Below are 22,500 nucleotides of genomic sequence, written 5' to 3'. Positions count from 1 at the left end.
AATTTTGGATAACTCAGTGATTTCTCTCTCTCTCTTTCTTTCTTTCTTTTTCTTTCTCTTTCTCTTTATCTAACCCCCCCCCCTCCATGTTAGAAAGAATAAAATTGTTTCTTTTCATATTATGAGAGTATCTTGTCTAGAATCTAGAGCATCCTACTAGTAGTAAAAGATCAGCAGTATATCAGGATGATCAAAAACCATTCTGATGGAAATAACGTTGTGGTTTTCCTGGTGTTTCATAAGATGTTTAGCAGCTTATGAAAACCCTTGCTGATACACGGCATACAGAAGATGGACCAGTATTGTCAGGATTGGTCACACATACTTCTTATGATGAAGAATCACTCATTCTTCAAGATGGTGGATCAGCATATTTTTTCAGTACTAGACTGGAAAGTAGATGATAATGGCTGGGATAACTGAACTGCAAGCTTGTAGAGTGTATGCAGGGTAATATTGTCTGACCTGCTCCCTTCTTTGTGTTTATATTCTCTAGGATCTTTTTCATTCTGGTGTGACAGAGTGGAAGATTAGAAAGTTGTTCATGGCACTTTAAAGGTACCTCTGAAATGGGCTGTTAGCATCTGGCACTGTCATTTCATGACCTAGAAGGTCAGCTTTTTCCTGATTGCTTGAGTCAAATTCTATATTGAGCTTACTTAGTGAAGGTGCTGTGGATTCCCAAGTTTTCCTGTGGTGCTCAGTGATTACTAACCACCTTCTTGCTACTTGCTTCCAGACTTAACATGCTTTGTCTTTGATTCCTTGTACCATCTATTATGAACCTATTTGCTTATAGCTGTCATATCTTTATGGACATTTTTATAATGCTCTGTTATGTCTTATGGTCTTGACATTGTGTCTTAGTGCAATCTTTCTTTTTAGAAGTTAGAGGACATCAGTGGCCAAAATAGGCTCGGTCCCTTGGTTTTTTAATGTATGTCCATAAAAGGACATGTATCCCTTGTATTATAGTATGGGGGATGGTGATGGAAGAAGCTTTGCTGTTTGCATGCCCTTTAGAAGAATATCCCAGTCTGATGACTAGTCATCTTGGTTACAAACCAAGATTTTTCTTTATCTGCTTTTTTCAGCTGCAAGGGTGAGGCAGAGATAGAAGATGACTACAGAGTCATTGGATGTTGCTATTTTACCTAGATATAAGCAAGATACAACTTCACTCGTTTTCATGGTGTTTCCACACATGTACCAGAAACGAGGTGACATGTCTTCTGTGCCGTCAATCCACTTGATTTTTTTTGTAGTGTTGATGGCAGAGACCTTGGATGTCATCATAGTTGTGGCAGTGAGTTATTCTGGGATATGTGCTTAGGGGATATATGGCATACCATGAGGGGGCCAGGTTTATGGTAATTTACCCAGGGTTCTGCCTCAGGAGATTCCTTGAGAGCTGTATTACACACCAGTTGGAGAGAAGGATGGGAAAGAAAAGTTTAAAGAAAATTATGGCACAAGTCATATGTATTCATTTTTCCTTTTGTATGTTTTAAATATTCAAGATGAATTCCTTTGGTATTCATGCAGATATATGTAAAGCAGCACAGTCTAGAAAGGGCTGGGGATCTTTTCTGCCATATACATATATACCTCCCCCTCCCCATCTCTCTTCCTCTCTCTCTCAGCCCCCTCCCTCCCTCCTTCCCTCTCACCTTTCTCCTCTCTAATCAGCATCACAGGCAGCCACTCACTAAAAATAAAATATGTATTTGATAGTATATCTTGTATATTTCTCACTCTCTCTCTCTTCCAGACTCCTTAGCTGATGCCATCCAGAGCGTGGCAAGTGTCCCAAACGTTAGTGCAAGCAACCGTGACAAAATGTACAAACTGGTGAATGAGCTTCGAGACTTGGCTCAGGGCTTTTATCCTTTGGCTGATAATTTCCCTATGGTTGACAAAAATGGTGACATTGAAGGCATCTCTGAACATCAGATTGATGAAGCTGTTGAAAGGATGAGGGTTAGCATTCTTTTTTTTTTTTCCTTATTTATTTAAACCTAGTAACTGTAACATGCAGCATTTGTAAGAGGGACTTTAGAGTCGTATATCACAGTTACTGTACATGTTTATTGTAGCTATTATATTTTGTGTGCAGTTCTTGGTTTGAATGATTGATTTAAACAGTATAGCTATCTGTTGTGCTCACTTTATTATGAAAAGAAATTGTATCTTCATAGATTTTTCTCTTTTTCCTCAGAACTATGATGGGGATGGACATGACCCACTATTTGACAAAAAAGAAGCTAGATTAAACCGTTTAAAGGAACGAAGACGCAAGATAAGGAAGTTGAAGAAAGAAGCGGAAAAGAAGAGAAAAAAAATTCTTAAGAAAAAGCTGAACAGCATAATGGAAGGAAAGGAAAATAAAAAGCATCTGGACAATAATCGCATTATGCTTGAAGCCAGGAAGCAGCAGATCATTGAAAAGAAATTAGAAAGACTAACTACATCATCAAAAAAACAAAAGAAGAGCAGTCCACTTTTGGTAAATGGGTTAGACATCGAGGTAAACAATAAAAGAAAGGCAAAAATTCATGGGGGGTTCCAGGTTTCAGAGCTGCCATCTGCCCAGAAATCAGTTAAGTCATTAAAGTCCAGCGGAGACGTGGAGACGCTAAACAGCAAGCGAAAAGGCAAGAAACGGAAAGGGGAGTTTGCAGAGCAGGTGATAAAGACAAAGAAGATGGCATTCCAAGTTTCTGACATTTCCACTTCACCAGGAAAGGCTGACACAAAATGTCAAACACAGTTTGAAGTTACAGATATCTCCCCCAAAATGGACTTGACGAATTTAAGAAATGCAGACAAGAATAACTCCAAGCTTGTGGCTGTTGCTCCTCTGGTCCCAAACATAACAACTGAACCAGAACTGAATGGGATAGCAAGACCAAAGAAGAATGAGCTGCAAGAATCTACAAAGAAGACCAAGGTACAGCATTTAGGGAAACTGAGTGGGAAGGGCAAGGCAGTATCACAAGCAAAAGCGCCTATGCAAAATGGTGCAGTTTCCATCAAAGCTACAGGAACTTTGAAGGCAGGTGAGGGGAAAGATGAAGGGGAGAAAGGAGAAAAGCAAATACCCACATCGAATACCACAGATGATGGGAAAAAGAAGGGCTCTTCAATGAAGTCTGCCAAAAAGGCAAAGAAGTCAGCCTGGGATGAACCTTTGAAAGAGGGAGAAGTTGAAGTCTTCATCAAGAGCCGAAAGGAAATTGCCAAAACAAAGAAAAACAAAAGTAAGATGATCAGGCTTGGTGGTCTAGAGGTGAGAATGTTGTCATAGTTTTTTTGTTTTTGTCACTTTCAGTTCTCCAATATATGTCGCCTCCTGCTCATCTCCCAGTAGAGGAGGAGGATAGGAAGGAAGTTTATATTCAGATGAGGTATTTGTTTTATTGATTAACTACTGTGATTTTGCCTTTTTGTTTTACCAATACATATGTACATAGGTACATGTTTATATATATATATATATATATATATATATATATATATATATATATATATATATATATATATATATATATGTGTGTGTGTGTGTGTGTGTGTGTGTGTGTGTGTGTGTGTGTGTGTGTGTGTGTGTGTGTGTGTGTGTGTGTGTGTGTGTGTGTGTGTTTTTATATACTGTACACACACTTACACGCACACACATCTCACACACACACACACATCACACACACACACACACACACACACACACACACACACACACACACACACACACACATCCACATCCACATCCACACACATCCACACACACATCCACATCCACATCCACACACATCCACATCCACATCCACACACATCCACACACACACACACACATCCACACACACACATCCACACACACACACATCCACACGACACACACACACACACACACACACACACACACACACACACACACACACACACACACACACATATATATATCACAGAGAGAGAGAGAGAGAAAGAGAGAGAGAGAGAGAGAGAGAGAAAGCGAGAGCAAGAGCGAAACAGAGAGAGGATAATTCTAAAATGCTCAAGACATTTAAAGTGTTTAATTATATTCCAGAGCCCTCACAACTTTGGCGAAAAGAGCATCAAAATCAACCTAAGGCACAACCAGGAGCACGAGTACAGTGATTATGCCCGCACCTTAAAGGACAGCCCTAATATACCCTACAACGCCAACAAGTTACCCAAAGCTCCTGTCCTGAAGCCTTCGCCCTCGCCTATTCTCATCAAGAAATCTGCTGCCAAGACACTGAAATCCATTGCTTCATTGACAACTCCCACAAAAAGGCAAAAAGCGCAAGACTTTTTCTAGCCAAGTGGAGATTGGCATGACATGAATTTAGCAGAATGTTGTTTTTTTCTATTTTCAATATAGAATTACTTTTTTTTACAAGGGGAGTAGTTGTTTTTATAATTATAATTGTATTTTCATTATTCTTTTTTTTTTTAATGCTGGAATCCAGTTTTGTTGCAAATTAGAAATTGTATGTATGTACTTGTCAGTAAATGAAAAAAAAATTGTTATAAATAGTAAGAAACTATTTAATAATTGTATAATTTTTCAAAATGAATAAAACAAGAAATTAAGGCAAACTAGTATTTTTCTCAAACTATTCCTAAGTTATAGAAAATTCACCTTCTGAAAAATTGTTTGTTACAAAAATCTTTGCTATTTAAAAAAAAAAGAAGCAAGCAAGCAAGCAGATTTTTTTTTTTTTTTTTTTTTTTTTTTATAACTTTGTTGATAGTGTCAGGATAAAACACTACACAGAAGATACTTTTCAAAAGATTAGATCAAAGTTTGGAAATCCAAGTTGATCTTGAACCTTGTCTCCAGAAATTAGGTATTCATGACCTGTAATTGTAGCCAATTACACCTTTTGTGTAATAATTGAAATCAACCACTTAAGCACACATATTTCAGTAATCATATCATAAGATTATGCTTACTGTGTGATTATTATGATTGTTTACAATTACAAAGTCAAATGTATTATTACAGAAAAAAATATTTTGCTTTTTTATCAGATATCTATCCAAGATATATGATATTCAATATACAATTCAAATAAGAAATTAGAAATAAAACATTAGGTAACATTGACTAAAACATTGACTAAACTTTAGGAACTTTCATATCGTTGGTATAACATGCAGTCTGGATACAAGCCTTGAGTTTGCCATCCCACTCATTCATGTATTTCTGAATGAAAGGAGTTATATATTGTCATGTGCCTAACCCCCCAATCCCCTTCTCGTCATGGTGGGAGCTTAGCAGATAGGGACTGAGGCCCAAGGTAGGGAATCAGCCCTACCTTGGAACTCAGCAGTCACCTCAAACAATTTTGCATGGTCTTTTCTTCTCCTTCCCTTTTCCTTTTCTTCATCCCCTTCTTCTGTCCACTTAACCTAATCGTTAACTAATTTTTACCCCTTTTGCCACAATACTATTATCATAATGCTATATGAACTTTGTCTAGCACATTTATTTGCTTTAACCTTAACCATTTTGGGAATCCACAAACATCACCTCATGAACCGAAAACTTCCTTACTCAAGGTCTTCGTCCCCAAGCATCACCCTATCACTGTATTTTGAATACGCTGCTAATGACCTTAGATGGTAACACAGCAGAAAATTTTCAATAAATTACTAGGTTCTATGACTAAACGGTAATTTCATCTTCAAATGCCAACAGTAATAATGATAAATAATGAAGTTATGACTCAATTACTCAGTTTGTATATTCACATTCAGGGCAAAGTGGCTGCAGTAACATAGGGTGTAAACTAAGATTGTAAAATATCTAATTCCACTGAAGGAATTTAATAATGCAACTTGAGACCACTGGTTTTGCATTCTAACTTCAAGGGAAAACAACAAATCTCACACATCTCAAGGTAGACTATTTCTGCAAAAAGTTAGTTGAGGGCTTATAAAAAGAAAAAAAGTTATTGGACTGGATAATCTTTTAAGTTGTGAAGTTACCAAAGTGGCATTTTAAGGCTTTCAGCACTATTTTAAATGTTATGTTTTATTTATTTATTCATTTATTTTCTTTATTTATGTAACATGTTACATCTGAAGCATATGCAGTCTGTAGAACAGTTACAGTTTATACGTATTTTTACAGAACACTTATACATGCACACACACACACATACAAACATGTATTAACATATATTCCTTCATATACATACATATAAGTATGTATACATGCACAATCATACACAAACATGTATTACACTTATTGGTGAAACAGCTGCTATTGGCAGTACTGGCAGTTATAAATATTAAAATTCTTATGTTATTTAGAAGTTGATAAATGTGGAAGATATGAAAATTGTGTCAGAAATATTTTTATTTTCACTTGTTCTTTGAATTTCTGTACCATTTATCACAAAGCAAAGCATTTCTATATGATGAAACAAAAGAACAATAAACCAACAACTTAGCAATTAAATATTGTTTATTCTTATCAACAGCTTTAGTTGGAACACGTACATGTCTCAGTGATATGGCTTAAGGTTTTCACAAATGTAATTGCATTTTTTAATAAATGATATTTGATATTTATTATCACTTTCATTATCAATAAATATTTAACATGTAAAAGTTTGTAAGATTATGATTACACAATCTATAAATGTTCATATAATCATGATAATGTTTGATATCATAATTGTAATAAACTTCTCTAATATTAAGTTAGCATGACTGTAATCATAATAAAATAATTATAAGTAATCATAATCATAACCAACTGATTTACTCCCGTAATCGCAACCTGAAAAATTGTCTGACTTTCAAGTAAACTTCATGTACATTTCTCCAATCTTGAAAGATTTTTAAAAATATTATTCATTTTGATTGTAACAAAACAATGAGTATGTGTATGTTATTTCCTCAAGGTGCCAGAAAATAAAATATATGCTATGCTCTACCTTTCCCTCTGTGTAACATACAATCCATGTGATGATCATTCCCCATGGAAAGTACCTTATAATAAAGGACCTTATAATAAAAGTGTTTTCTTTTTCAGAAATAAGCATGGCAGACCTAGTCGTGGCTGACTTTATGAACAAAAAATTTTGAACAAAAAATATTCAGCACACACTCTATACATTGATAATACCTCTCCCTCTCCTTACTTTGTTTGTATGCTTTCTCTCTTTTACACACCCTCCTCTCCCTTTCCCTGTCAGACCTAAAGATGGAATCCAGGAGGATTTCGAAAATGTTGTCTCATTCTCAATAAATCTAGTTTGTGCATTGTGGTTTTTTTGCCATAATTCATCTAATTCATGCTCTCATTCAGTGTCTCATTTCTCAGTTTTCGCTTTCTGTCATTGATACAAATCCAATCCAAAGTTTTGCATCTATTAAACACTACATGTTTTATTTCAGGACATTTATTGTACAATTCACGTTTTCCATTAATTATTAATTTCACAAATCAAAGCAATAGTGTATTAACCTAGACTATGTGAAGTGCTTGTGCATGCCTTCTCGCTTTAAGCTGCCACCACTGGCTAGCCTGATTGAAAACGGGAGGAGTCTTGCTAAGCCTCCTTTGCCAGTTCACACTTTCTCCATCATCAAGAATATTTTAGTACACAACCGGACTACCGGTCCTGCAGCTTACGAACCTCTTTATATGGGCAATGTCGGTAAGGGTAACAAAGGTGGCGTCCCTGAGTAACTGGCAGAGGTTTAACCCCAGACCGGGTGGAGGCGTGTGACGTCCACTCTTTGCGGCAATATGATCGGTTGCCGTTGTTGTCGAGGAACTGAAGCGGGTAAGAGTTGAGGTGGTTAACCCTCTCGGAGGCGAAAAGGCCTAGTACTGTCATGACCAGTGTGGGCGGCTATACCTAGTATTGGTTGGGCCGTAGCGATGGCCAGCTCCAGCAAACTTCAGCCCTCGGAAGAAGGTTACTTCGGGTCTCGATCGTATTATGGTATGGAGTCTGAAGCATGCTTTTGGCTTCATGTCTCTAATTGTTGTGAGACCTCCTACCGATATTTGCAAACTAAAAGTGAAAGTGATATTCTACGCCAAACTCGCATCTGTGGCAGACAATTGTCCCCGACGAGATATCCGCATTGTTCTGGGAGACTTCAGTACAGTATGTTTGTGATCGAACTGGTTGCGATATGTTTGTCGGTCCCTGTAGTTCGAGACTTGGACACTGCTGAGAAAGGGGAAAGGAATAATACATCAAGAATCTTTCAGTTGCCTAGTAAATGACTGTCTGATCACCATGTCCTGAGAAAGCTGAACGCCAAGCCCTCCTCATAGACGACTGCAGTCTGCTCAGTGGATGATCGGTTCATCTTAGATCTTGCTGGGTTCCGAGACGTTGGGCTGAGTATTTTGACCACTTGTATCAGGCTGATCTCTGTGCCGTATCCTCCAATCAGTGAAGGACCTCCTTCCTTGAATGAGGTTAGGGAGGCAATCTCTCAGTTGAAGGGTGACAAAGCAGCGGGCATATGCAGTATCCCTGGTGTGTGTGTGTGTGTGTGTGTGTGTGTGTGTGTGTGTGTGTGTGTGTGTGTGTGTGTGTGTGTGTGTGTGTGTGTGTGTGTGTGTGTGTGTGTGTGTTCTTACCGAGTTGTTTCAATACTGAAGAGAGCTAAGCTCAAATGGTCCCGTCTACTATATCTAAATTATCATATAACTTTTGAAACCGATGGGTATTTTTGGCACACATAACATTACTTGGAAGAATGTTCCATGTTTCAATGGTTCTCTTGGGAAACTGAACCTTTTGACGTCTTTCTCCATTTCTCTTTTTACTTTCAACATTTTATTGTGTCCTCTCGGCCTTCTTGTGATGAATATTATAAAGTCATCTTTATCTAATTTCACTCTTCCTGTAACATAGTTGAACAGCATAATCCCTTCTTTCTACCAAAGTAGTAAATTCCTATTTTTTGTAGTCTATCTTCGTAGCTCATATTCCTTTGAATTCTTTCCAGTTTGTCCATATCCTTTTTGTGTGGACTCCATAACTTCTTTTAACGGTAGGTTCATGTCTGAGCCGCCGTGGTCACAGCATGATACTTAGTTTTTTCATGTGATGCTCTTGGAGTGAGTACGTGGTAGGGTCCCCACCGAAATTCTCTCTCTCTCTCTCTCTCTCTCTCTCTCTCTCTCTCTCTCTCTCTCTCTCTCTCTCTCTCTCTATATATATATATATATATATATATATATATATATGTGTGTGTGTGTGTGTGTGTGTGTGTGTGTGTGTGTGTGTGTGTGTGTGTGTGTGTGTATACATATATATGTGTATATGTATATATATATATATATATATATATATATATATATATATATATATGTATGTATGTATATGTATATATATATATTTATATATATATATATATATATATATATATATATATAGTTTGTGTGTGTGTGTGTGTGTGTGTGTGTGTGTGTGTGTGTGTGTGTGTGTGTGTGTGTGTGTGTGTGTGTGTGTGTGTGTGTGTGTGTGTGTGTGTGTGTGTGTGTGTGTGTGTGTTTTATGCATATATATATATATATATATATATATATATATATATATATATATATATATATATATATATATATATATAAAACATTATATAGATAGGTAGATAGCGATACAGATCGATAGATAAACTGATGCACACACGCGTGTGTATTTGTATATTTAAACAAGGTTATATTTGAAAGAACATAGTTCTTCTTCATTTTCGCCGGTATTTTGTCTCTAAAAGGAAATCCCGAAGAAAAAGTTCTAGATTGTTCGAGAAAATCTTTTACTTCGGTCTGTTATTGTCACAAATCACCGCGCGACCGCCACAGTCTTTTAAATATATTTAGGTTTCATTTATATCTACAAATAGATATTTACAGAAAATATCATACAATGCAAATTACATTTTACGTATTAGAATACTCAGAAAAAAATACTAAGAGAACAATTCGAAGCGACACTAATATACTAAAGGATATCATGGATGAGGCTAGAGATTCTTGATATAGATTTAACTGTATGAAAAATTCAGCAGCTATATTTTAGAATACCTATAGTTTGGTGGAGAAAGGAGAATAACAAGGATAGTGGAGCAGAAGAGGGAAGCAGAGGCCATGGCAGGAGGCGGAGGCGCCAGAGTGTTGGAACCCGCCCGGCGTGACAGACAGACGAACTCGTGCCTCCGCAATGGCTGCAATTAAGACGCTAAATCCCAAAGCCGAAGTGGCGAGGGCGCAGCAGGCCCTTGCTATCAATATTTCAGGCGCGAGGGGCATCCAGGATGTCCTCAGGACGAACCTGGGACCCAAAGGAACCATGAAAATGTGAGTTTGAAGAGACACGTGTTTGGCGTGACTCATGCGCCTGGGTTTTCGGGGGCATTTTAAGGTCCTCTTTGTATTTTGTTGTGGCGCGAGGCTCTGGCGGCAGCGCCTATTTCACCCCAATTCGAATAGGCGATGAGGATGAGAGCTCTTGTCAGTCGCGAGGAAGTCCCTCCGTGTTCTCCCGGGGGATCGCAGTCACAGGGACGCAGCCTCTCGTGCGGCCCAAGACACACTCCATGGCTGCCCCAGGAGGATGCTCGGCGAAAATGGTTAATGTTACCACGACACGGCACCCTCAGAGTTCTTGGCGTCCGTTTTCCGAGTTGGCACGAAATGGTAATAAAGGGGGTACGGGGTGGTTTGCCCCTCGTTAGGGAATGGATAGAAGGCGGGAAAGGAGGTACTGGTTAATTGTCGACTAGCCATCTTTAAAACGGGAAAAAAATATATAGGCAAATGATAGAGCAAGTAAATCTAATAAACTTATCTTCTATGTTCTTCCCTCAACTCAAAAATATCAGTTAGTAGACTTGCAAATGTCGCAAAGCCCTAGATGATCAATATTTAAAAAATCGCCATCCAGTATCCTTTCTTTTTCTAAACGAAACAATGATGCTGTTTTATTTTGTTAATTTTATTGTAATATCTTACTTTCGTGCATAGATAAAACCTGCATAAACTTACATGAAGGAGAATTTGTGGAAAACTTTCCGTGTATGTCAACCAGGATAACAGTAAAAAAAATAAAGTGTATGGAGTGCTAACCTTGACAAAAACTAAAACACTTTTCATCTATGGCAAATTATGCGCAAATCAAAAATAAGTCTTCATCCATGTTTCCCTCTCGAGGACCAAAACAAATGTAACTCATTATGGGCCTGTGAGAATGAACATTCTGTAATTATCAGCATCTGTTTTCTCAAATTCATGTTTGTAATGCGTTTTTATTTTTATTATACTGCATTTACGTGTTTTTGGTAAGAATTTATGCATAGACATTAGTCTCTGTCACAGGGGGCATAGCCCTCTGGTTAGGCAAATATTATACCAAGGGGTCCAGGGGGCATTCCCCTTGGCTAGGGAATATATATCGTAGTGTATAAATCCCACAGGATTAAGGTTAGGTTGGTTTATTGATTAGGTCGCAATATATGATTACCAAGGGTGATCTGGATGATGTGAAATCCCATAGATTTTTTTTTTTACACATTTCGGTTCTCTGTTTTGGCCTGTTTTACCCCATAATTTCCCTGATCTTCATGCCCTCCCCTGTTATCGGGACTTATCAAATCTCATCAAGATTGTTGGCTGGAGAATGCAATGGAAATAATCATCAAATTCGTTCTCATGCCCCAAAATTTAAATCTGATGATATAAATATTGGCAGGGAAGACCCAGTTGTCATTTTCGGATAATTAACTGAATTTGTTTCTGCATAACAGGATATAACAGTACAAGATTAATACCATGATAATATTGAGTATTTACGGTAAATATATTTCTTACTCCTCGCAAATTGATGTATCTGGCCCATATTATGGGCAAGAGGGGCATGGAGAATTGAGCGGGAATTTTAAAATGTTTGAAGCTGCCACATGAGTTTGTCGTTACTTTAAAAGCATTTTTCTGTTTATATTATTTAAACTATATCCATAATCCTAATTACAACATTTCTCGTTCAGAAGTAACATTCAGATTTCATTAGATACTCCATCAATATAACAGTGACAGAGTGCAGGCGAGTTAATTGTCTTTAAAGATATTGAAGATGTCAGGAAATCGTGACAGTAGTGCTGGACACTTCTTGCTTGGCAGACATCCTCATCACCTAAAAAAATAAATAAATAAATAATAATAATAATAATCCATCATAGCAACAAAAAGTGCTGCCACTCATCAGCGAATCAAATATGACAGAAAACAACAGGGTTAAACTATGCTGTTTGTGCCCTTTTTCCTTCGTTTTTAACTACCGATCATGGCTGCAGATAACTTCTAGTATCAATGACTGCAATTTTTTGTCCTTATAAGAATACCATCTTCAGTTTGCCCTAGCTTAGTGCATTCATACTGTAAAGATTAACCCTTTTAGAACTGGAGATAACCCATTTTTTGCTAAGATGTTAATATTATAGCAAGCCATATAAAGAGCCACACTGAAATTAGAATTATACAAAGGTGTCAGTGCTGGTCAAAACACAGCTAAGAAAGAAAGAAAAGAAAGAAAATCATGAGCTCTATATATGAAGTAAAAACATATTAGCTGATCTTTTAAACTTATCAAGAGTTGGAGAAATTACAATCTTTGAAGGCAATCATAGAACTTGTTACACATCTTGTTTACAGAAGTCTCTCACACAAGCTTTGATTTTGAGATTGTAAAGAATTTTTTCTTTTTTCTTTTTCTTTTGAAAAATAGCCCCCACCCCCACCCCACCCAAAAAAAAACAAACTTGTAAACAATTACAATGAGTGCTATTCGAACTGAAAACCTTTGTAACCCAGGGGCTCTGCCCCGAACCCCTCTCAGACCCCTTCCCATTGATTTGCTTTATCCAGATGGTAATACTATTTTCCTTGCATAGACTCTATATCATATGTCTAGGTAGTCCATAACTAATAATAAGAATAAGTAACATTTTGTTATTTGTGTGATTTTTTTCTCCAAATGTTTATTCTCTACTACAATCTGAACTGTTGGCAAGGAGTAGGATCCTGAGCATGGAAATAGCCTCTTCCCTGGAGCCAATGCTTTTCCAGTCATGACTTATGGATCGTACATTCCACACTTGTTTATCAATGGAAATAATGCAAAAACCACTTCCTAAATGCCAAATGAGTCTAATCACCCTGGAAGAGCTTTGTGCACTCATGGATAGTCATTCCCGACACCCTGGCCTTCAGCCGAAATACTCACTATGGCAAGTTCGCATCACCATGGCCCACATCCAAATTTTCCCATAACGGCATGTTCATGTCACCTGCCCCTCAAGCCAAATTTTTTCATCAATCTAAGTTACCATGACAGGGTTTGCACTTCTGGTAATGCCCAAAGGGAGTGTTGTTTGAGAACTCTTCCCTTCAAGACCCTCCTCTCAAATATTGTCTTCACTTTGAAATAAAATTCAGGGGCACTAAGTGGACTTAGGCTATAAGCATAATTACTGTTCATGTGTGCAAATTATTACTTGTACAGGTGACTGCAGTTTTTTTGCCTCAACAAGAAAATCATCTTCAAGTTGCCTTAACTTGGTGTGACCGTACTGTAGATTAACAGTAATGATTGCATGTTAGTCCACATATTTTTCTTCTTAAGATAAACCATGTTTTCTCTCCATGATCTAACAGAACAGTCACCAATTGCTATCCATCATTATTTTAATTATTTGAGTAAACGTTTGTAAATACCCATATTATATTATAATGTATGCAATGTTTGAATCAATGCTTTCTAAATTGTCAATCTTACATGTTTATATATTTACAGGTTGGTATCTGGGGCTGGAGACATTAAGATCACAAAAGATGGAAACATTCTACTTCATGAGATGGTAGGTGTTTATTAATCTCTTGCCAGAAGTCACTGGAATGAGTGACACCCAGAGATTTCTGGTACTGTCATTGTAAGGTTAAAGCCATGTAAATTGTAAAACCTGTCTAAAAGAAAAAATTGGATCTTTTAAATGTAATATGAAAAAAAAAACACAAAAAAACTAGATATTGTCAGCATACTGTGGAGTAACTTTCTCTTCAAGAGCCCAAAACTTTTCGTCAGCGATGACTAATATTTAGTAGTTAGTAGGATGTTTTTTTATTGGCCACGTAAAAGGTATCCATTTAAATGTAGGAATTACTTTGGCCAATTTTTGAATTTGTTAATTGAAAATTTAAATTGAATGTGTGGTCTCTTTATAGCAAATCCAGCACCCAACTGCCAGCATGATTGCAAAGGCCTGCACTGCTCAGGATGACATCATTGGAGATGGCACCACCTCAACCGTTCTCCTCATTGGGGAGATGCTCAAACAGGCAGACATTCAGATCCAGGATGGACTCCACCCAAGACTTATTGCCGAGGGATTTGACCTTGCTAAGGTAAGGAGATGGGGCCTAGGTTACCTTTTTTCCTGGCCGCAGCACATCATTGGAATCATAAAAGAATGTAAGGTAATTTTTAACTGTATGGATGCATTCACTAAGTCCCCCCAACTCCACATCAGAAAGTTTATTCAACAATCTAAGTTAACATGACTAGGTATGCCTGAAAGAGGGCTGATAAGGGACTCTGACCCTTAACCCCCCTATATAAATATCGTCTTCATCTAGGTAAATACGGAAAGAGAAAGCTGAAACTCGGGAGCACTGGGTGCAACTACATGTCCTCTACAAGAATAGCTTCAATTTGCCCTAGCTTTGTACATCATACTGTAAAGATTAACTGAATATAAAAAGTAATAAATATGCATCTTATTGTTTCTTGGCATATGTAATTTTTGATGGATTGAACTCTTCCTTCAAGGTTAAAGCACAGGAGGTGCTGGACCAGGTGCGTCTCAAGGAGGAGATGACACGTGAGCGGCTGTGTCAGGTGGCTCGCACAGCTCTACGCACCAAAGTCCACTCAGAACTTGCCGACAAGCTCACGGAAGTGTGTGTAGATGCTGTATTGGCCATCAGAGAAGAGGGCAAACCTCTGGATTTACACATGGTTGAAATCATGGATATGCAGGTAAGTGCTGTTTGTGATCAGAGTACTTAAAGTAAGTTGATTCTATATGGGCTAGATTAAAGCTCTGAAAACCTGTTAAGGCACTGTATTCATTAAAGATAAAAGTAACTACATTTCATAAAATGGAGCATATAGAATTAAGTCTACGTAAAGACTTTATGGAGCATATAGAATTAACTCTATGTAAAGACTTTATTGAAAGCCAGGCTTGGTTTAGTTGAAAATAATCAACCTTACAAACTGTGAAGTAGGATTTTAGATACAGAAGGTAATGGAAAAACTTCACCCTACACAGCACAAGACTGAAATGGACACACAGCTGGTCAAAGGCTTGGTCATGGACCATGGAGGCCGACACCCTGATATGCCCAAGAAGCTCAGCAATGCCTACATCCTCACCTGTAACGTCTCAATGGAGTATGAAAAGACTGAAGTCAATTCCGGATTCTTCTATAAATCTGCTGAGGAAAGGGAAAAGCTTGTGGCAGCCGAAAGAGAGTTTATTGAAAACAGGTAGAGCAAAATTTGATGTAATATAGGGAGACTTCCTGTCTTTACTCAGGTCTGAAATTTTGATCTTTGAAGTTGCCATTACCAAAAAAGTTATTCCCCCCCTTCAAGAATGTAAAAACTTCATTCACTGAACAGGCCAAGCTTTCATTTTAGGCCATTTTCATTCAGGGGGACTACTTATATGTGTTATAAATGATCCTAGTAATGATTATCTTGCAGGGTCAAGAAGGTGATAGAGCTAAAGAAGAAAGTGTGTGCTGACAGTGACAAGATGTTTGTTGTCATTAACCAGAAGGGCATTGACCCTATGTCCCTTGACTTGCTTGCAAAGGAAGGCATTCTTGGACTCCGGCGGGCCAAGCGACGCAATATGGAGAGGCTTGCCCTTGCTTGTGGTGGAATGGCCATGAACAGCTTTGATGACATGACAGAAGACTGTCTTGGCTTTGCTGGCAGCGTCTACGAGCACGTACTTGTAGGTTTTCTTGAGGTTTAGGATAACTTGGTATAATACTGTGGTAAATAAGGTTCTGCAACTATGTTTTCTACGTTTGATTTTCATGTATTTATTTTTCCTTCTCAATCTTCCAGGGAGAGACTAAGTACACCTTTGTGGAGGAACTGAAGAATCCCCATAGTGTGACAATTCTCATTAAGGGACCATACAAACACGCACTTGTTCAAACTAAGGATGCGATTCGGGATGGCCTGCGAGCCATCAAGAATGCCCTTGATGATGGTTCCCTTGTTCCTGGTGCTGGTGCCTTTGAGGTGGGTAGCAGAGTTTAGTAGAATAGTTTTTCAGTTTTCATCACTGGGTTTGTTCTCAATGAGCAGAAATTGTATAGGGTCCAAATATAACATTCAAAGTCTGTTGAATTGTTTGTTACTTTGGAATTGTTTAAGACTCAAATATTTGCTATTATCATAGACATAATCTTTTTGCAGTATTCATCCCCAGTAATGTGGGGAGAGATTACCATATATTGAGTTTTTTTGCCTTTGTTCCCACTCCCACCCCAGATGCAAAAAGTGCCTGATTTCTAAAATCTCACAAAAACAAAAGTTTAATCACTGGAATTTCAAGAGCTTGATTTCATACACCAGAAAATGTTTATCATATATTAAATACAGAAAGCATAGTTTTTCCTCTGCCAATAGATGTATTTATTGATATCTAGTAGAAATGGTAAACACATGGTATGGTAGGAGGTAACTCTTGTATGATGTGTAGTGAAGGAATGTGGGAGAAGGGTTTGATGGTGATATTGGGGTTTTTGCTTAAGAAAACGTTATATTTTGCTAGACTTTAGTGGATACCACATAATGTAACAAAGTTGCATGAAAAAAGCTATCTAGGTTTTGATTGACCTGTCATGATCATGATAATTAGTGCAGATAAATTGATTGGCAGTACTCCTGCATGTGTGGCTTATAGTCACGGGATACACAAAAACTAGTGTGCAGTGCAGTCCTTCATTTCATGGAAACTACAGAATATTTTTGTACACCACAAAGACTACACCTGAACAGAGTGGTTTGTAGTGTTACAGTGACTCAAATCACACAAACCTTTTGTTTGTAATTTCATGTTTTACATCATTATTCCAGAAAACTAGGCTTGTGCTTTTTTTTTTTCTTTCTTTCTTTCTTTCTTTTTCTTTCTTTCTTTCTTTCTTTCTTTCTTTCTTTCTTTCTTTCTTTCTTTCTTTCTTTCTTTCTTTCTTTCTTTCTTTCTTTCTTTCTTTCTTTCTTTCTTTCACATTTAACCCATTGCCACCGGGTGGTTTCCACAATACATAAACCCTTCGTCCTGAGCTGTATTCATAGTGGCCTGGTCCCTGCCGCTGGGTGATTGTCTCGGCACCATTGCATGCGTGGCATGATTGTACATGCCCCCAGAAAACGGGACTGGTGCACCATGACACGTATACACCTGCCAACTTGAATATAGTTGAGGCACACCACCCAGCAGCGAAAGGTTAACATCCTATGGTTAGCTTAATATGTTATAAAATACAATTGGAGATGTGCCAATTAGCATTCCATTATCATAAAAACTCTCATGGCAGAATCCATACTGAAATATAGTTCTTGACAATCTATATTATCTGTGTAAACAATGTACATTAATGGTTGTATTATGAATCCCTCATTTACAGTATTATTAATCTTTCGGTGTCATATGCTCCTGTGATTTGTGGAGTGATATATTGTCAGTTAACTGTGCAGATTTTTTTGTACTAGTTACTAGTTGATGACTAAACGGGTGAAAACTTTTCTCATATGACAAGTATTATGCTCAGGGGATTACCGTAATAATAATTAGTAGTAAATTTTGGTAATTATGATCATGGCAGTATTATTGTAATGGTGGTAGTTGTTATTATGGTTATTATTAACCCCTTGGATCCAGTTGTTTCACTGCAATTACAAGGCCAAATATCCAGGCATTAGGCCTGCTGGGTGCATGAACTCAACTGTGTGGTGACAAGACTCGATGCTTCCACTTTTCAATATTTTCTCTTCTTATGCCTAAGCATTTTTGGCTTTTCTGCTGTTTTCCAATGTCCATGTTTGTATTATCCAGATGGTAATAGATTGTTTTCTTTACACAGACTTTATATCATCTCTCTAAGTAGTCTATAACTCCGTGCAAGAAAATTGTTTTTATTTATTTATTTATTTTTTCTTCTTAATAAATTTTCTGTAATACGACCTGTGCCACCAGCCATAGTGACCAGGAATACAATGTTGAGCATGGAAATGGTGCTCTTTCAGTCATGACTCAGACATTACATTCCACACTTGTTTATTGATGGGAATAATGCAAAATTGCCAAGCAAGTTTAATTACCCTCCAAAGAGGTTTGTGCAATTGTGGTGAGTCTTTCCCAATACCTCAGTCTTCAGCAAAAATACACACAATGGTAATTTCGCACCCACAGTAATTCCGGCCCATAGTCAGATTTTCCCACAACGACACATTGATGTCACCTGCCCCTCAAGCCAACTTTTTTCATGACATTATGGTCACGTCATCTGGATTGTAGGGTTTAGAATATTTGCACATGCAGTAATATTTTTACTGCATATTTTTTCCACTTTAATAGGTTGATATTGGCCATAATGCAGAAATGTGATTTATTATTTTTTAATTTATTTATTTTCTCTACAGTTGACAATTTGGAAAAAAATGTTTAACAGGAGTGGCTTTTGCTTAAAGGTTTGAAGTATTTTATATATATGTGCATTAAGTTTAATTTTCACTTACAGATTGCAGCATATGACGCTTTAATGAAATACGAAAGTGAAGTAAAGGGTCGTGCTAGATATGGTGTGCGTGCCTTTGCAGATGCCCTTCTCGTGATTCCTAAAACTCTAGGTAAATTTCTCACATGTCCTAAAACACTTCAAATAGTTTCAAATTCTGTAATAAAAGTATACAATTTATTAAAGGTTATTATGTATTTATAAGATTCTTCATCTTTTCAGCTAGCAATAGTGGGTATGACCCTATGGACAGCCTAGTCAAGCTGAGGGAAGAGTACAAGAACAGTGGAGGAACAGCGATTGGTCTGGACATCACTACGGGCGAAGTGCTCGAACCTACTGTGGCTGGAATATTTGATAACTATTGTGTGAAGAGGCATATGCTGGATGCCTGGTAAGACTACTAATACTACTAACTTGAAATGTAAAAAAGAATTTTTAAGAATATTTATAGTATTATACAAGGGATTATGTCAATCCAGTGTGGACTGTATGTGATATGCAAGAACTGATGGTATTTGAAAACAGGAAAAATGTAACTATCTCTTATCTATCTTGCTTTTCTTTCAGTTCCGTCATTGCTCGAAATCTCTTAATTGTCGATGAAATTATGAGAGCTGGGCTGTCACAGCTGAAATAGACACAGCAGTGCTAATGATAATTAGCATTATTAATATAATAAGTAAGTTTGCAATAAAATTATACAAGCTTTATGAATATCAGAATATATGTTTCTGTGGATATATTGGCATTCTAAAAGATATTTTGTATTGATTTCAGCACTGGCGCCTGCTTTCCTGCTCGATCAACCGCATTCCTTACCAGTGATTTCTCACCAAAAGCTTTACCAGTCACAACCTCACATGGTCTTACTTACTAAAATGTAATTTTTTTTCAGTTAATAAATAACATCAATATTATTTAAAACTTCTTTAGATATAGTATTTTTAATCCTTGGTAGCTCATTAAATGTTAGAGGCTGTCATTTTCTCTTTTCAAGGTAATGAATGTTGATGCTCAATTGTAAAAAGCATTTTTTCTTACATTTTTCCTTATGGATTGTACAGAAAAGAAACTGACTTTTCTTGATAAACATTCATTCACATGGTTTCATTCAAACTAAGTTTTTAAGTATTGGGCTAAATACTTATAATAAATAATGATATACAGCTTTATAGTATCTTGATTCAAGATTTGCTGTTCATACATGTAAAAATACAAAAACTGGAAAACACTCTTAAATAACTAATGTTAGGAAGATTGTGTGCAAAATCCAAACATTTTATCTATTATGACAAACTCCAGGTTAAATGGGAATAACAGCAAAAAATAATTATTTAAATGATAAGTGGGTATTTTTAAGTTCTTTCGAGTAATATGCAACAGAAGAATGAGCATTTGTAATTTTCCATAAATACAGGAAAAACTGGTCATATCCAAGTGATATTTAGAAAATAATTAAAATTCATTAAAAAATTTGGCAGTATTATCAAAATTCCTAATGATATTTATCTATCTGCTACCCATCAATTTTAGGAAGTTCAGTCCAGTTCCATTTCCAGTTCGTCTTTGTGCCACCAGAAATGACTGCTTCCACCAAACTTTCTACACTGAGTCATGTTCATGTGATCAACTATTTAAGATCCGTAAAAAGTCTTGTAATGGGGATATCTACCCTTCTGTTTCAGAGCACAGTATGATAATATTACCAGCTTTATAATTTTTGTAGCTAGATAAGTTGTCTAGAATTTTCTTTTTTTCTTTTTCTTTTTCTTTTCCCAATCCGTTTTCATTTCTGAATTGTCAGTGGTTAAATCTGAAATGTGCTTAGACCTCAAAGGTCATAGAGCACTACGGAAAATTATTGTAGTGATAAAGGTAAAATGATTTTATGATTAGGACAAAATATGTAAAATGTCGAAAGTTGTAGAGTGTTATGGGATAGTGTCTTAGTTTAAAGGGTAATGGGGGGGTAGCAAATGGAGTAAGGCTGGGATTAGTAATAGGGGAAAGGGGGTTAAAGACAAAGGACAGTTAGATCAAATGAATGGTATCTATGTGCCTGAGGAAGGAAGAGGAACATTGCATGAGGAACAGTACAAGCAATAATAAAAGTGGAAATGGGTGTAGGAGTAAGAGAACTCGTGGAATGAGGGGAAGGTGAAGTATCAGGAAGAACATTACAAAGGGAAGGATCCAGGAGAGAGCAGATGGGGCGTGTTGGAAAAGTAGTAGTAGGATGGATGTCGGCATTTACTTTTGATATAGAGGGAATGAGTGTAGAGGGATTGAAAGGTGAATGAGGAAGAGGAGCGTTCTCATGTATCATGTTTAGTAAGTTTGGTTGTCCTCAAGATAATCTAGAGGGAAATTAGGTGGAGAGATCTAAGAAATAAAGGTATTATGAGGAGGAGAGGAAGAGTCAGATGCCCAAAGAGCAAAGGAAGAGGCTGGTGTAGGAGAGAAGATGGAGTGGAACGTTTAGATTGCTTGGTGCCACAGGTTAAGTGAGGAGGAGGATAGGCAATGGGAAGTAGAGATTAAAGTACCTAGATTTAGAATGGCAAAGAATCAGACTGAGAGGAGGAGGAGGGAAAGAAATATTGGAGGAGACGCTGAGACATCTTGGGAAGAAGGGAGAAGAGCGGGGTGAAGAGCTGCGTAGGTAAAGGTAGTGAGAGAAATCGTCTGAATCTGAAAACTGCTACCTCAGTTTTGAACTAGTAGGCAGTGCAGCTCCTAAAAATACACCTTGGGAGTCACCAAGTTTTTATTGTGTAGAATAATTTGTGAATCTGACATTGACGGGGAGGGATCAATATAGTCTAACGGCAGGACTCTCCATAACTTTAAAAGTTCATGGCGGCCTTTGGGAAAAATAGTGTAGCACTGTATTGATACTGCATCACGGTCATCGAAGCAGGCAAGTAAGTTGTTTCTACAATCGGACTAATCCATGTAGAGTAATTAGGCATGGAAACAGTTCCTGTACAAATTATTAAGGGAGGAGTGAGGCTGGACAGGAATTGAGTGAGTGTGAGTGTGTGAGTGAGTGAGTGTGAGAGCTTGGGCCTCGGATGTAACTCTACAAGGCGCAACGGATCGGAACGGCAGCAGAAAGGAAACTTTACTTATTTTTGAATACATGTTTGCAGGAAGAGTATGGTAGTACTGCGGGGAGGAGGACAACAAGGATAAATAGTAATAAGTGAAGGGTGTAGAAATGAAAACTGCAGGAGGAGATGGAGTGGAGTATGTTAGGAGAAAGGAAAGGAGTTTTTTTTAGTAATAACCTGGGTGGGTGATTCGGAATGGGTCAAGGTGACAAGCATCGAGAAAGGAGTAGTAGCAGCAGTGGTTGGTGCCGTGATAGAGAAGCAAGGGTCGAGAAACCAGAGAAGTAAATTTCGGATAGGCCAGTTGAAGGGGTAAGCCTCAGTGGCCCTAACAAGGGTACAAATACCTCATTATTGGTGACGGTGAGCATGAAACCTGAAACAGTCTACCCCTAGGACTAGACTATTAACCAAGGGAATACCGTTCTAATAGCTCCCCGAGACTGCTGAAGACTAACACAAAGCCTGCCTTACATCTTTCAGCACGACTCTTACACTTTAGGATAG

General features: G+C 37.5%; 2 protein-coding genes across 5 annotated transcripts in view; both read left to right on the top strand.

Annotated features, from left to right (window-relative positions):
* Positions 1–4,612, top strand: part of LOC119573123 (ribosomal RNA processing protein 1 homolog A-like) — a 13,329-nt gene extending 8,717 nt beyond the window's left edge. The window contains exons 7-9 of one of the 3 annotated variants that reach the window (XR_005228765.1): positions 1,772–1,980; positions 2,219–3,407; positions 4,082–4,218. Coding sequence is in view for 2 of the 3 variants with exons in the window: in XM_037920164.1 (XP_037776092.1) it covers positions 1,772–1,980; positions 2,219–3,289; positions 4,082–4,336 (1,535 nt within the window). In the remaining variant the exon portion in view is untranslated. Of the gene's footprint in view, positions 1–1,771; positions 1,981–2,218; positions 3,408–4,081 lie in introns of all 3 variants that reach the window. The other 2 variants (XM_037920165.1, XM_037920164.1) reach the window with 2 other exon arrangements.
* Positions 4,613–10,161: 5,549 nt separating this feature from the next.
* On the top strand, positions 10,162–19,812 carry LOC119573122 (T-complex protein 1 subunit zeta-like). Of its 2 annotated transcripts, none has more exons than XM_037920162.1 (11): positions 10,162–10,360; positions 13,851–13,914; positions 14,279–14,458; positions 14,883–15,092; positions 15,388–15,605; positions 15,825–16,080; positions 16,197–16,376; positions 18,881–18,989; positions 19,100–19,271; positions 19,448–19,559; positions 19,658–19,812. In XM_037920162.1, exons 1-10 carry the CDS (start codon positions 10,224–10,226, stop codon positions 19,515–19,517), a joined length of 1,596 nt encoding a protein of 531 aa, XP_037776090.1. In that variant the 5' UTR covers positions 10,162–10,223; the 3' UTR covers positions 19,518–19,559; positions 19,658–19,812. The 2 variants fall into 2 exon arrangements, with proteins under 2 accessions (XP_037776090.1, XP_037776091.1); XM_037920163.1 differs by having other exon boundaries at positions 19,638–19,812.
* The last annotated feature ends 2,688 nt before the right edge of the window (positions 19,813–22,500 follow it).

This window comes from Penaeus monodon, chromosome 5 (genome assembly GCF_015228065.2).
Source record: "Penaeus monodon isolate SGIC_2016 chromosome 5, NSTDA_Pmon_1, whole genome shotgun sequence".
Lineage (NCBI taxonomy): Eukaryota > Metazoa > Arthropoda > Malacostraca > Decapoda > Penaeidae > Penaeus > Penaeus monodon.
This window is presented reverse-complemented; position numbering and strand designations above follow the sequence as displayed.